Source organism: Sparus aurata, chromosome 8 (genome assembly GCF_900880675.1).
Source record: "Sparus aurata chromosome 8, fSpaAur1.1, whole genome shotgun sequence".
Lineage (NCBI taxonomy): Eukaryota > Metazoa > Chordata > Actinopteri > Spariformes > Sparidae > Sparus > Sparus aurata.
Genome location: NC_044194.1, coordinates 20,252,950 through 20,269,051, shown reverse-complemented (window position 1 = coordinate 20,269,051; position 16,102 = coordinate 20,252,950). Strand labels below are relative to the sequence as shown.

The window sequence follows — 16,102 nt, the reverse complement described above, 5'->3', positions numbered from 1 at the left end:
TGATGTGAAGTTCTGCTGCAGTTATTCTGAGCTCAAGACAGAGTGACAGACAAGAGCCTGGAGAAAGAAACACGCACAGACCGGCAGAGTGACAGACAGACAGATAGTAGGAGCAGCAGTTTGGGTTTCTTCGCAGATTCCCCACAGACTGTCTGGGTCAGAGCATTCACAAAGGTCTTCCTCTCCTCTTTACTTTGCGTCCGATCTCCTCTGTCCTTCTTAAAATAGACTGGAGGAGGAAACTGACAGAAAAATGTCAGACTGTCAAAGATGAGAAAATGGCCTGAAGCTTATGATGAGCATGTTGTCTGCAGTATGTTTAACTTTTTTTCCAAACTGAATATAAATATAATGTCTAAGTAAGAAACACACCAGCACAACATCAGCGAATCTAAGGCCTATAGTTCACATGGATGCAGGCATTTTTGGAAATATTTTTTTTTTTTAAAGAAATATCTCCATCAAGATGAGCGATTTAGTGCAATTTCAGAAATGATCTCTGTCCTAACCTTAACCCTTTACAACAATAGCTTGGCTACTATACCCTGGTGGCTTTTTGAAGTTTAGATATCAACAGCAAATACCCACCACTGTTGATTCTACAATAAATGTCAAGATAGAAATTCAGTTTGTCACAAGTTTTCTAGAATCTGTTCCTAATAAACCATCTTCCCAAACAAATCAATAAAATATCTTTGAAAAAGAAAACGTGCAACACCACTGGAGAGAAAAGAAAAGTACTGGGGGATCCACACACCCTGATTCTGATTTCAGTGACTGGCATGCTGAGCTCATTTTGACCCATTTTCAATTCAAGCTTGAAATCATTGTGTTTTTGTTACCTTATCCTGAGTCTTTCATATCTACAGAGGGAGAGGGCCAGTAATTCAGCAATTCTCATCCTAAATTTGATTAAAATAAATGCAAATAAATAAATACAGTTTTATATTTCTTTCTTCTGCTTTCTCAGTCTGTTGTTCATTTTATGCCCCATAGTTTTGGCCCCAGCCCACAGTTTGGGAGTCATAGTTTCACATTGTGCATGTTGACATCATGGCCTGACAACGACCCAGCAGCTCTCCCCTTGTGGAGAATCTGCAGCCTGCATTTTTAGGCCAGTTTCATGAGTGGATTTAGCAGTTAACATAAAAAGAGTGCCTTAAATGAAGATAGTTATCTCTTAATTCATATGCACAGACTGAATGTTTATAAGCTAATAATAATGAAAAACTGATGAAAAAAAAAACAGCCACCTGATAAGAAGTCAAATTAAATCATCAGAACACTTCAAAACTCTCCTACACACCTGGATTTCCTATTAACAGTATGATCAATATTTTACTACAAATATTTATTTAGACTTATAGAGAATTAAAAAAAACAAAAACAATAATACACTGACAGCTTCAAATGAAAGCAAAGCATTTTATTAGATGCTATATTCAACATTGAAATACAAAAGGCACTGAATTCTGTTCTCCCAAAACAAAAGCATACAGAGATGTGTGAATGAAAACATATCATGGGTGTGAGTTCAAACCTTAAATTAGACTATCTGTTGCAAAACATCACAGACATTTTCCAGAGGTTGGAAATGTTTTTAAGGATTGCTAACATATAATTACATGATACATCCAAGCTGATGTTTTCAAACAGTACATCAAATAAACACACACACTATGCATGTTTTTCAATATAAGAATTCACATAGAAAATATACATCGGTACAGAAATAATTTAGACCTTGATGGTGCACGGAAGACTTTTGAGAATTCTTTCTAGAATTGAAACCGTCTATGAGAAGTAGAGAAAATGCCTGCTGCACACTGGTGGTGATGAGACACTGGTTCTCTTTGAAAGGAAGCTAAGTGTTAAGTTAACACTGCTCTAATCAGATACACATCAGGGAAATCTGGTATTCTGGTCAGACACAGAACTTTTCTGATCATTCCTCAAGATTCACACATACATTTCTACAATGTTATTCTTCATTAAAAAATAAGCTTTTCCTGCATTTACTGTTAGTCGTGAAATTAATAGAATAGGCTCAGCCCATTAATGCAACCGTATTGGCGTCGCTCTGCTTGGAGTAAATGTGTTTATTTTAATAAAAAAATATTCATTTTTTTAGTCAGTATTGCTTTGTTTCCTTGGAAACAACTCTTGAGCAAGATCAGTGATCAAAAATTAAGCTGAAGCTTCAGCTGTATTTAAACTAAAGTAGAAATGTAATTTTCTTGAAATCTATCGAAGAAAAACACTTTTAAGTTTTTCCTCTGGATGTGATCTTTATGCAGAAACCATCATGTAATACCACATACCAAAATATACAATATTTCCACCAACACCAGTGGTTTTCAAGAAAGATCTTGGCAACATGTTGGTTCCAGACAAAAGTCAAAGGCACGCATTTTAAAAACTGCCATAGTATTCATTTCTAAAAGTGATCGGGAGTATTTTATCATTCTTAAATAACTGATCCCAGATTTAAGTGAGTAGTTCCAGAAATATCCCCAAATCTAAGGCGAGACAGATTATAATTACATGATTTATTACATTTTCTTTTCTTTCTTATTTGCACAAAAAAGAGATGGTTTGCCAAAAAAAGGTTCAACAACAAAGACGAAATGCTTTTGAGACAGAAAAAAATGCCAATCAATGACAACCAGAAACACTTCATCATGTTTATATTACAGGATCAGGGTCCGCCATCAGTGGAGGAACAAAAGCGTACTTCACTCACATGAATACATGTGATCAGCATGCCAGTTCACACACACACACACACACAGACACACACACACACAGTCAAATATTACACTGAAGAGCATTGCCAAAAAAGTGCACACAAAATATACAAAGCCAGGAAACACTAAAGCAGCAATCAGTCAACTTCATTCATGCTTTCCACCCCAGAATGCATTTGATGTGTGAATTTCCCCTTGACTGCTTTTACACCCACACAGAGATGGAGTCACTCTGCAGGAGACATGCTGGATGAGTAAAGCAAAGTTAATATGGGGAATTACATGTGCATTGGTAGTGGGGTTGAAAGGAGGCTAGGCTAATAATGTAGCCTCACCTAACTCAAGGTCTATACATTACCAGGTTAGATTATAATTTCCACTTGCTGCTTCCAGAGTCAACATAACTTCCTACTACCTAAGTGCCAACCAACAACTTTGTAAATGAACTTCAACTCCCTGCTTCATTCCACTTTGTTTTAATTAATAATCTAGACCTGATAACATGTAGACCTTGACCTGTTAAACAGAGCTTAGCTGGGCTCAGTCTACCACTAGTTGTTTCCCTGGAAGGTTCCCTGGGCAGCGGAGGTCGCTGCAGTAGCAGCAGCTGTTTGGAAGGTTTTACTTGTGAAAACTCCCTGTGAGAATTCCTGCTGGGCCTTCTGGAAACTGGCCCCGGTCCGGCGGTACATGCTGTGGACCTGAAGAGAAAGAGATTGTGAGCAAGTGGTGAGAATCCAACCCTCATCTCTGTGCTCATATTTTTTGCCGTGCTGGCAGACTCTATGGATGGATGTATTTGGTCGGCCTAACCAACTGGATAAAATGTTAGCAGTTTATGCAAACCACTGATACATTCACATTTGTACGTGTCATAGGCTACAGACAGGCTACAGAAATGTCTACAAATTTGTGATTAGACCTGACCTTTATGGGGGCACAATTCCAAATGTGTATGTTAATTCCCACTCACAAGTAAAAGCAAAGATTAGTCAAAGGAGAAAGCTATTTACCCGCAACTTTAAATTTAAAATCTTAAGAAAAGTCTCACCATCTTGAGCAGGATGACAGACAGCACGGCACAGATGGTGAACAGGATGGACACTATGATCATGATGGCTCCCACTGCCTTGTTTTTGCTGATGATTGTGAAGGCAGTGATCCAACCACTGGAGCGAAAAAAACAGTTAACAGTTTCAGTTGATTTTAAAACCAACAAACAGTACAGAAACATTTGAACATAAACACAGTCTGGTACATACAGAAACATATTCTAGAGGAGAGTTGGGTCACATTTAGGGAGAGAAGAAGAACGTGTCGAAAAAGGAGCATGAAAAGCAGAGCAGAGGCAGACTGAATGTTGCTAATCCTAAAACTTTTGTGACTCATTGCACTCAATAATGAACACAACAAAAGTGGAATTAACATGAATAGATGCTCTAAAAGATCAAATAAAACATGTCAAAGTGTTGGTACATTAATATCCTATTAGTGCTTTTGTTGCTTTCAAAATATGGTGTCTGCATTGGGATGCTTTGCATCTCATCTGTAAAGAAAGAGCTGCAAAAACAATAATGGTCCCCTTGATGGTGCCTATTTCGACATTATGCCAAGTGCCATGATGAAAAGAGCAACATCATTATGAAAAGGAAAACAGGGAAATAAAAAGCCACTTTGACAAGGGTCTTTTTGATAAAGTGCCATTTTGGAACTCAAAGGGCTTTTTCTGACCTGAGCTTCAGTTAATTAAAGTGCACACTGACCAAAGAGTCTGTGCACATGTAAAACATCAGGCACAAGTCTATCAGCTTCACATGTAAAGATATGCCCTCATATGCAGGGAGAATAAAGAAAAAACAATTAGCAATAGCTAATTTATCAACATGATTAAGCAACATTGACAGAGTTGAGGTAACTAGTTAGAAATCAGTTGAATACATACACAGCCATGAAACTAAGAGGGTTTAGATCAGACAGAGCCTGCCTCATGAATCTGAATAGGGAGTTTATTCCAAAGAAGAGGAGCCTGATGAGCAAAGTCTCTACCTCCACCAGATTTATTTGGTAAATCTCAGAAAAGTTAAATAACCAGCTTCAAGGGAACTTAAAGGACGTGCCTTAAAGCCTTTTAAGTCGTCGGAGGATTTTGAAATCAGCCCTTTTCTGATCAGGACAGACATCAGGACAGCTGTTATATAACCACACCACTTTGATCTTGCAGGGACTCTGACAGGTGCGCTTAATGAAGGATGCTGTAAAAGCATGTGGGCTGTATCTTGGCCATGTTAGGAAAAAGAAAGCAGGAACATCTTGTGACATACTCTAGTGGGATCAAGAGATGTTCCCAAATACTTCAGTGAGAATTATACAGCCATGAAGAATTATGGCAAATCCATGGCAACTGATATTTTTAATGTGGAAACAGTATGTTACCTAGATATTAATCAGCCCATATGTTTTATTTTATGAAGGTACTGTTATCTATTTTGTCATTAAGACCTGTAATGTTAATCCTCAGCACACACAAACCAGCTGCCTTGTACTAGAGATTGTTGGCCGTGTTGTTACCATAAGAATATTTCAATACAATACCCATAAACCAGTATACTTAGCCCGTTAGTTTACCCCTAATATGTAATTTCAAAACCAAAATACAAGTTTTTGAGGACAAAGCAAGAAGAGAGCAGAGACAGTAAGCAGCAGAAACTTACAGAGTTACCAGCAGACAGAGAGGCAGCAGGCTAGAGGCTGAAGGATGAAAAGTCTCTGTGAGAAGAGATGGAAGAACAAAGAAGTGAGAAAAAGAGGAAAGAGAAGGAGAGCAGCTGATAGAGCAGCTGATTGGTTGAACTTCTACTGAAGGCAATGAACCTTTAAATAAATCACCAATAAATGTAGTTAAAATGAGCTGTCAGTAATTTGGAGTTAAATGTCTGAGGTCATTGTCGTAGAATTTTTTTTTTTTTCCAACAATGGTAAAAACAACACTCTTAATTACAATCTATTTGTTTATGAATTAGTGTATAAGAACTGTTAGCCAAATCTACAAATTAAATTAAATGGATTTGGAATTAGGCCTATTGAAACTTTGGACCTTACACAGTCCAAAGCATTTAACCTTTATGTTTATAAACCTCCCAGATGTCAGCGAGTGACTCACCTGTTCCCCCAGCTGGGGATGCCAACAGACTGGATGATGAAGATCACAACTTGGAAGAAAAACACAAAGAAGAAGAAGAAGAAGCTGAAGGAGCTGTCAGACCTAAAAAACAAGAAACAGAAAACATGCATGTCACTTAAAATGTTACATGTTGCACAAAGTATTTGGGGGAACTTTATCTTCTAGTGCATAACTATTTAGAAAGAATGTGTTGAGTAGGTGTAAGTCTTATAACAGCCAGTAATGCATGCAAGTCCATTATTTTCTTTACTGTGACTTAGATTACTTAGATAGCTGTATTTAAATAATAATTAAAAAAAAATGTTAGTTAGTTTAACTCACTGTTGGGGTGAGTTTCACTTGTCTGTTAACGTGTAGTATGGTAAAAAGAATGTATTTGGTTGCTCTAGTTACATATATAAACCAAAGAGATCACAGCTTTTTCTTCCAGGGCGAAGTTGAGACAAACACCACCACATAACTAGGTAGGTACGGAAATTATATTTAAGACACTGATGAGTTTTTCTTCAAGTTGTATCTTCTTTTTTCTTTGTGTGGTGTAAAAAAAAAATGGCAAAGATCTCTTAATAAAAATGTCCTCAATTAATTTTGTGTTTGTTGTCCATAGCTAATGATGAGTGGTGAGCCCAGAAACATGATGTGTATAATTATACACACTATAAATACTTATTACTAACATGAATGGCTAAATTAATCAACTGGGCTGTTATAAAGGCCCACAGTGTCATTGAAAAACTCACTTGAAGGCCTTGTAGACGGGCCGGTACCAGCAAAGGAAGGAGCAGGGGGCGAAGAGGATGAGCCAGAGGATGGAGAGGCCAAAATCTATACCATAGCTAGAATTAGTGGTGAAGGCAGCCAAACACGCCAGCAGGTTGAGGAACAGAGCCACACAGCTGACTGAGGAAACAGCACAGAGAGGCGAAAATCAATTATAATTTTACTAATAATCATATCAGCACCCTCTTCATTTATATAGCAAACAGAAATTCCTCCACTACAGCTGCTGTAAATACTGATGACAGTAGTTGTGCACATAAGAAACATGATGCATGATTAGCAGTATTTATATCACACTGGATTATCTAAAGACAAGAAAATGAAACTTTATCATGAACTAAGTGAAATAGGTCTGTACATAAAGATCTAAAGAAGTCAACTGGTAAATCAAATAAAGGAACCACATATTTAAGAAAACATGTATTCTTAAAACACCAGCATACTCCACATCATCAGCAGGCACCAGCATGAGCTGCATGCAGAAAGCTTATGTTGCCACAAGGTGGCATATTTACAGCAGCACTGTCACTACTGCATATAACTATGACATCAGAACTCATATGACCACTAGCACTGGTCATAAGGACACAATACATGTTGGTGTTTTGTTAATAAAATATTTCAGAGGACTTAAATACATGAAGGTTTTCAAATGTTGTTTGGTGAGACATCTCAGGTGTTCTGCTTGTTTACTGTATACAAGGGTAAAAATGCATTAAAAAAACATTAAAATGTCCATAGTTCTTGAAATTCCATCTTCCATCTCAGCTTGGTTTAATGTACTTACACATCCAGAGGTAGTATATCATCTTGCAGACTCTCTGGTACTCTGGGGGGATTTCCTCTGAGAAGTCCTGATAGAAACATGGTTTGATGGGGAAGCTCTTTGGCAAGGGAGGCCAGTTGTTCTCTTTACCTGTTAGGACAAGAGACAATATCTACCCTGTTAGACAAAAAGGGTGTGTCTCCAAAACACAGTTTATACAACTGCAGGAAATGAAAGACTAAAATATATAACAAAACACAGTAGATATACATGTATGAATATGGAAGAAAGAAAAGCAAATCTTTGTATTTTGCATGCTGTAATCTGCTAATGTTTGATATCTTTATTTTTTTCAAGAAGAGTGACCACAATTTTCTAATCATATGTGTGTTTAACTGACTAATTGATTCAGCCCATTAACAGGGCAAACACACAGAAGGGCTTTAGTTTTTCACTGCAGGTCAACATGAGCTGTTACATCAATGGGTTTTTTGTGCTTTTTTTTAATCTTGGCTACGAAGTCCTATAGAACTGATACTGTGGATTTCAGAGTAATTTTTAAAGCCTGTGTGCAAATATGTTGTTATATTCCTCTCTCTGGTACATAATGCACACATTGCATATTGTTTCTCTGTCTCATTAAGTCGTGCTGCCTCTGATAGTACTGCAGAGAGAAGAGGAGAGGTTTTGTCTTTAATGACCTGTCGGGCCTCTGCTCTGTATCTCCTGCTCTCTGCGGTCCAGCTCGGCAGCTTTTCTCTCCAGCTCCTCCTGCTGCCTCAGCAGATTGGCCTGAGCTGCAGCAGCCGTCGCCTGAAGGAGGAGAGTCAGGAACACTTTACTCAACAAACATATTGAACGTACAGAAAATTGATCTTGGAGACATTCGTGCAGAAACACATAGGCATCTCTCCGGGATTTACATTACATATAAATGGCGCAGTTACAACAGGACCTTACAAATACTGCAAGGCAAGAACGTAGAATTTTTCAGACAAAGTTAGGGGTTGACCACTGTGAACTGTTAACAGAGGCTAAGTGTAGTGGTCGAAGCCACTCAGAGCATTCAGAATGTTTTCAGTGTTTATGACAGGCATATCTGGCTATCTGAGGACAAGAAACAGAACAGATGGTTCGCTCTTTAGCCACAACCAGCTATTATGGTTGTGAAAAATAAGCAAACTGACTAAATGCTGTATATCAGATATTGCTGGGCTCTCTATTCTAACATCTATGTAAACAATTTCAAAGTAAACATGACAACATTAATAATGCAGTTGAGCACTGAACCAAAGCAATACCATACATTTTCTTTCAAGGGTTTTAAAAACAGGAAGTGGTTTGTCCATTAGGCCTTTCAGGGGTGAACATTTGACTTTAAATGATCCAATATCAGTGTATTTGTTTGGCTACAAAGGCAGCACTAAGGAGTATCATGCTCAAGTTTGATAGTAGCATCTAAGATATCCCAATGGAGGATGGTTTTTGTGTCTTAGATTGTAGCACCTCCATTAGGCCCATTAATGGATTATCCAATGCAGGAACACAGATTTCAAAGACTAACAGTTAAGACATGTTTACTTTAATTTCTGTCTTGGACATTTCTTTTGATGGGAAATTTAATTTTCTTTTTAATTGTACTACGACACCAAACTTTATAAAAAAGTATAAATGGCATTAGGGAAGCATACACATTAGTAAATGGCAGTAAATAAGACTGGTAGAAGATCAGTCAACAGCTTGTACAGGGTAGGGCAATTTTTTTTTCAGTTTCTATTCTGATTAGTGTGAATTATTTAGCAGGAAACAAGACTTGGTTATGCATTTCAGTGAGCATTAAACAAGACGTTACCTATGGGACTGTTTGTTCCACAGTTTGATCAAAAGACAATTTGTCTTGTGCCATTAACTATTGTGCATATTTTTTCTGAGATAACGTGCCACGGTGGTCCATAGGAGCAAAAGGGACTTAACCAATTGATATGACACACATATATAGTACAGGGAGTTCACCCAAGGAAGTGCTGTCCCTTAATCTACTTTTACACAATAAATAAGTGGAGGGTTTAACACAGAGAGAAATCCAGTATGGCTGACTCACCTGTGGACTAGGCTCTGTAGACGGCTGTAACACAGCAGGTTGGTAGGGACCTGTGGAGGCTGGAGTGGTTTGAGCAGCTAGGTCGCCCTGAGAAGTTAAAATAAGACAAAAACAAATTACTTGATTTGGGGGTTAATTACAAGAATGAGACAGAAAGATGAAGGCAAACAAGAAAGCGTGAAAGAGTACGTGGAAGAAGTAGAAAACGATGAACAAGAGGAAAACAAGTCAAAAACAACCAGGCAAAATAGAAAGATCATTTTGGAGAAGACAAGTCTAGACCAGACAGAGTAGATTAATACAGATTAAAGTGAGACAAGAACAGAAGAACAGAGAAGCCAAACTAAAAATGAACATGAAGAAGGAAGATAAAACAACATGATGATGATAACAACACAGGTTTCAGATGTCTTACTGTGGCAGGGAAAGGGTTGTACTGGTCAACTGGTTCTATGCTGGAGTTGGTCACCTGTGTGACTGACGGGTCCTGGAACAGAACAAAACACCACAAATACATCAAAAGATACCAGGTTACTTGACTTATCAAAATGAATAACAAATCTAGTTTCAACTGTTTGACTTCTATTATACTCTGTTGATGTAGATTTCTTCTATGTCTCTTTGTCTGAGCAAGATCAGAGCAGCTGGAATAAATACAGCTGTGTCTTGTTTAAAGAAGTTGTTAAAAAAAAAAAAAAAGAGGCTTTAATGAACTTTAAATTCAAATGCAATGTCTCTGACCATCAGGCCAATTCTAGATGGAGTATGATGATGGGTTAGCATCAGTGCAGTTACAGAGCTGCATTTCTTGGCATTTAAGTGGATATAACTGAATTAGTAATTCTGAAGATTTGTTCAAACGTTCTCTAATTTTGAATCATCACATTTGACATATAAAAAACACACAAATAATATCTACTTCTGTTCATTTTATCTTCAGAAGGACTCTTACTTTTAAGTTCACCTTAAAAAAAAGTCAACCAGACTTTGAAACCTGGTATTCTTTAACCAAGTCATAAAATAAAGAACAATAACATCAAGCAATTGTTGTAACAACCTCAACAGGTCCTGGTGAATCATTACCTGGAAGAACCTATTTCTTAACAGGAGTCGGGCACGCACCATTGGTAAACATTAATTGACTCTTGCGGCTTCATCTGCATGATCCAAGATTTCACAATTTGTTTAAGTGTCTCTAAATAATACGCAAAGCCAGTCTGCACATCTGCTAAAAGCAGATTTCTACAAGGATTATTTTGTGGTTTTGGATTGCTGATCAGACAAAACAAGACATGTTTTGAGCTCCAGGAAGATTTGATGATTGTTTTTCTATATTTTCTGACATTTTATTGACTAAACAATGAATCATTTTGTTGAGAAAATAAATGAAGAAATAATCAAAAATACCACCCTGTGTTTTATTTAACAAAAGATCAGTACAATTATTTGATCTCCAGCTCTTCAGCCATGCAAAAAAAAAATATTATCTTATATTTTGTCATCTTGACCCAATAACCCCTGATGTCGGGTACCAGGGAGCACGAGTTCCTCTGAGAATTCTTGAAATTCCCTGATAATCACAGTCTGGAATAGAAATAAACACCCCATGATATTCAAGACATGTTTTAATGCCTGTGTTCAAAGATGCATCAGTTTATTTGATGATGCTCAAGTAACTACTGTGCCCCGAGTTATTTTAGTAATTTCTAAAACTTTTAAATATTTGCTTTTGCTTTACAGCCCTAAAGTGTTTTGATGTTCATAATATCTGATAGAAATTGGGTTATGGGAATTCATGCTGCACTTTTCAATACTTTCTTACATTTCACAGACAAAACGATTGATCAATTAATACAGAAAATAACTGACAGAATATTCAACAACAAAAATAATCATTCCATATAGTCCTCCCAATTACGCTGAATCTGTGATATGAGCAGTTATTCTACTAAGAAAAGCAGCAGTGGACTGTCTGTGTTGTAGGACTTTTACTAGACTTATGTACAATAGAATGTTTTTTTTTAACAAGGCCAAAAAGCCTAAACCGTTTCTATTATCTGTGTCAGTTGCTCTTTTAATGGTGTGAGGGAAGAACAGGAACCTCACATGATAACACAATACGTCATTCACTGACCAGCCTCACTCACTCTTACTTATCTCCTCATGACACACCTGTAAACGTTCCCAGCAGGAAACAGATCGGCGTCCGAGGAGTTTCAATTCTAACCCCCCTCTCCCTTTTGTTTTAATAACTAGTTTAAGTCAAACATATAACTAATGACATCCTTTTACACTTATTTTTAACTGCCAACATGAGATGAGTGATATTTTCTTAGTTATGATCTAACCAGCGTATGTTTTGAATAAAAATGACTACTTAAGAGGGAGCGCTTAAAAGACAAAAACCTCTCAGTCAATTGAGATATTCAAAACAGCCTATGATGCAAAAACTGTTTACCTCATACCACATTAACAACAGGAGAAAATATCTGCTGAGTCACAACTGCAAGACTTCTTTGGTCTTTAAATGTCAACACATAGACAGAAAATTAACAAAAGAAAAAAAAAAGCCTATCTGAAAAGCTAAGCTTGGACAAGCTAAAACAAGACAACGCCATACTAAAAAAACAACAAAGAGGTGTGGAGACGCACACAAAAGCACCTCTCTGATCTATATTTATAAAGTTCTTTGCTGGTCAGTTGTGAAAGTTTTACTAATTCTAATAGTGTGAAAATAAAGTTGGGATAAATCAGCGTAATATTCTGACCTTAAATCTCTGTACCGGAAAACATGACCTCCTGAGATATAATTCAATTGCCTGGGTGTGGCTGTTCTGGGTGTACCCATTTCATAACTGCAGGTGGATAATGCTCCTGGAGAGACTTCACACTTCATATCAAAGCCTAACAGTGCTGACATTTTATTTTTACTTATCATAAGTGCGTGGTCATACTGGGGGTAAAAGCAAGGTCACAAATGTTGCACACTTTGAATTATTTTTGAATATTTCCCTTCTGAATATCCTTGAATAGTTGGCAATATTAGCAATTTAATGTCACAGCAGACATCACCATCATGTGTGATATATCTTCTTGGTATTGAACTTCTTTTAAACAGCATGGACAACATATTGCAGCTGCCTTTAGGTTATTTATTCAGCCACATCCACACCCAGCAGACAAACAGTGGTCCCCACTGACGTCATGGCCTTTGTCCACCTGACAAAATAAAGTGTGACACTGCAGCACTACTGTAACGGTGACTGCATTATGTAATGTCACTGAAATCATGAAAACTGCAAACTGTGTGTGTCTGCAACAAACTGTGTGTGTCTGCAGCAAACTCTATTCCTATAATTTTTTTTACATGACAAATGAGGCAATCCTGAGTTTTAAATGGGTCACAACAGTGATTGTGTTCCACCAAAGCAGGAAATATTACAGCATAGAGACCTAAAGTGGTGCTATAATTTTCAGATTAGATCTTATCTGGTGCAATGTTCAAAGGCATTGCAATATGGGTGTCTGAGTTGCTAAGAGGGACAAGTCACATGTAATAAACTCTACAGAGTGACGAAAGCATTTACAAAAAATTCTGCACATAAACCCCTTACCATATTTCTGAGGAAAGTCCTTGTCATAAAATGTCACTCTTCTAACACTGATATGAAATAACAGTCATGGGAACACAGAGGAAGTTGTGCCTGCTAAACAATTTCTTTTCTTGCACATTTTCAACTGCAGCTGCGTAATGTGTTCATAGTTTTACAGCTACAATAAAAAATGCAAATAACATTATAATAATGTGAACCATAATCAATGTCTAATATAAAACACTAAAATATTATTGAAAGTATTAACCAGGCATGGAGGTCTGGAAACGTACTTGCAAGGGTTATCACAGCAGGAGAAATGTAGGATCAAGAATTTTAGAGTTTGATTTAAAGGCACAATATCACAGCATTTCCTGCTTCAGATAGACCATTCTTTTACAAATCCCTAGACTTTAGGCACATTTAAAGAGTCATGTCAACTTAACGTACGCTCAAGTAAATTGCATGAAACTTGAATTTGTCATATATGTAATTGCATCTTTGTTCTGAAATACACTACTCAAAAATATGGGTGTATGTTTGCATGTGCATAGACAGCAAGAAAAGTCACACAAATTATATGTGTGACATTATTTTGGGGGATTAAAATCAAATGAAACACGAAAATATCCTGATTTCCCAAACTAACTTTAAATAGTGTATGAGGATAATAAGAGATCCAAAGGATCGTTTGGTTTCCATAATTCAAAAGAGTAGATCTTAAATCCACTTTAACATCATTCTACATTTTCCAACTACATAAAGAAACACTTTCATCTTAAGAACAGCCACTTTAAAATGGAAGCAACAAGTGCCAGATGGCCTTCTTCTGAACATTGAACAATACTAACTGAACTCAGCAGGCCAGCTGTATTCACAGTAAAGCTTTCCGGATATAATACATTTTGAGGACAGACACACAATGACATAACAGCTTTGTATAGACGGAATAGACTTCCAGGCTACATCCTGTAGGTTAGAAATTATTTTCAAAGAACTAAGTTAACCAGCAGCACCCATGGAGGTGCAGTAGTTAGCATGATATAAAGTGTCTTTGGGTAATGTAGGTGAAAGAAAAGGACTGAAGAAATATATCAAATCATATTCAACTTATTAGAAAATCCACCTAATGGTACAAATTACCACCAAATGCAATGGTAACAGTTGAATGTGGCCAAAAAGGTTTGACACACATTCCTAGTTGGCTACAGTTTAACTTCCTGCAAATATTCTCGCAGGATGCCCCGCCTTCTTTGCAAACATAGCCCGCTGATTGGTTTAGAGACTGCCAATCAAGCTTTTTCTACCAATGAGAGACCAAGATAGCAGCAGTAGATCCCGCCCCGACATCCACCCAACAAGTTTCCTGGCGTGCTGGCTACCTTAACACGAATGATATGTCAGCACCCAGGCTCGACTGTGCCTCAATAGCTATTAAATCTATAAAACCACACACTTACATTGAAAGGGTTGTCACCGGTAGGCTCCGCGAACGGGTTGCTATCAAATCCCGACATTTTAAAAAAAGCTGCTTGCTGGTTTGTCCTCTCTGAAACGGGGAATAAACAAGAAACTCTTCTCTGTCGTTTGTGTTGCCTCTCCTTTCACTTCCTCGAATGAAGTTTACGGCGCATGCGCATTGGACCAGCTGGACGATGACGTGTATGTCAGTTGACACAGCGTACACGAAGCTGAGCGCGCCACCTGTGGATTTCAAATCAAAAATGCAACGTTAATGGAAACATTTACTGTGACTGGATGCATGAGTCGTCGCGACGGATGAAAATATGATGTCATCGCCATGTAGCATAGTAATTGTTACGTGCGGCTCCACAATGTGCCTGCTCAGCGAACGTACACTTACCGCATAAAGGCCCATTCTGCACATTTTACGCATATAGGTCAGTTTGACCCATCATAAAGAGAGAAACCAGCCTCAGTCTGAGAAAGCAATCCCTGATGATAAAATGTGGCCTAATCTGAGTTAAAATTTAGATTTATATATTTGACATAAACCTGCTATAAACTGGTGCATGACGTTTGATAAATGAAGGCAAATGACAGTTGAGGAGGGTCCAATAAAAGCTGCCATTGAGTTAATTAAATAAAATCCAATGATTAAAAATAGCCTAAGGATATCTGGATCTCCACTTCATTACATTTGACCATTCTATTAAAATGGGTCTGTTTTAAGTCTCTAAACTTGATAGAAGTTGCAGGAGCAACCCTTTAAGGCAGGGAACAGTTAATATGAGTGACCACACACATGATGTTATGGCAATTTTATCATCTGGTACTGCTCCTAAAAATGTTTCTGTGATATTCCCACAGAGCTGCATAGTCTTACTGTTTTTTTCTTCTCCTTTGCTTTAGTGAACACAGACAATACAGAAACAATACAGAAAACAAACCAACAATATGGGTCAATACGGCAATAATAGATTTATTTATTGTATGTTTTTATGGTGTTGGCCATGGTGTTTTTAATAGACTACACACTTTCTTTTCAGATGCCAGTACAGACAGGACAGTCCTTTATGTTCACCATTCTTTATTTTGTTTTAATTGTTATTTTTATTTATTATCCTGTTGTATTGTTCTCATTCCTAACTTGATGATAATACTTCGCAACTGATGATAGCAATGTAAACCAGAGTGAAATTCCTTTGTGAACACATCAGAAGCCACATCAGAGGTCTACTGAAAAGTTATAATATGTATATAATGATTAAATTATATATATATAATAGTCAATAAATAAAACAGTATAGTACAGTATATTTTAGCATAGTGTAACGTTGTATAATATTGTATAGTGTAGTATAGTATAGTAAGGTATAGTGTAACAGTATAAAAGTAAGAAGTATACGATAGTGTAGTATGGTGCTGTATATTATCATATAGTATAGTATAGCATAGCATAGCATTGTATAG

At 37.2% G+C, this 16,102-nt stretch overlaps 1 protein-coding gene across 1 annotated transcript; it reads right to left on the bottom strand.

Moving 5' to 3' along the window:
- Positions 1-1,411: 1,411 nt before the first annotated feature.
- scamp2 (secretory carrier membrane protein 2) lies at positions 1,412-14,803 on the bottom strand. Its single transcript, XM_030426700.1, has 9 exons — positions 14,629-14,803; positions 9,991-10,062; positions 9,576-9,662; positions 8,176-8,287; positions 7,496-7,624; positions 6,669-6,828; positions 5,908-6,009; positions 3,799-3,916; positions 1,412-3,448 (listed from the first exon to the last, which is right to left on the bottom strand). Exons 1-9 carry the CDS (start codon positions 14,683-14,685, stop codon positions 3,299-3,301), a joined length of 987 nt encoding a protein of 328 aa, XP_030282560.1. The 5' UTR covers positions 14,686-14,803; the 3' UTR covers positions 1,412-3,298.
- Positions 14,804-16,102: the final 1,299 nt, after the last annotated feature.

Bases quoted from the DNA above. Each gene is read 5' to 3' on its own strand.
- scamp2 (XM_030426700.1), bottom strand. From the start codon at position 14,685: ATGTCGGGATTTGATAGCAACCCGTTCGCGGAGCCTACCGGTGACAAC. The intron at 3,917-5,907 runs GTGAGTCACTCG...TTTTCGCTCCAG, and splicing joins ATCCCCAGCTGGGGGAACAG to TGGTTGGATCACTGCCTTCA. The intron at 3,449-3,798 runs GTGAGACTTTTC...CTTTCTCTTCAG, and splicing joins CTGTCATCCTGCTCAAGATG to GTCCACAGCATGTACCGCCG.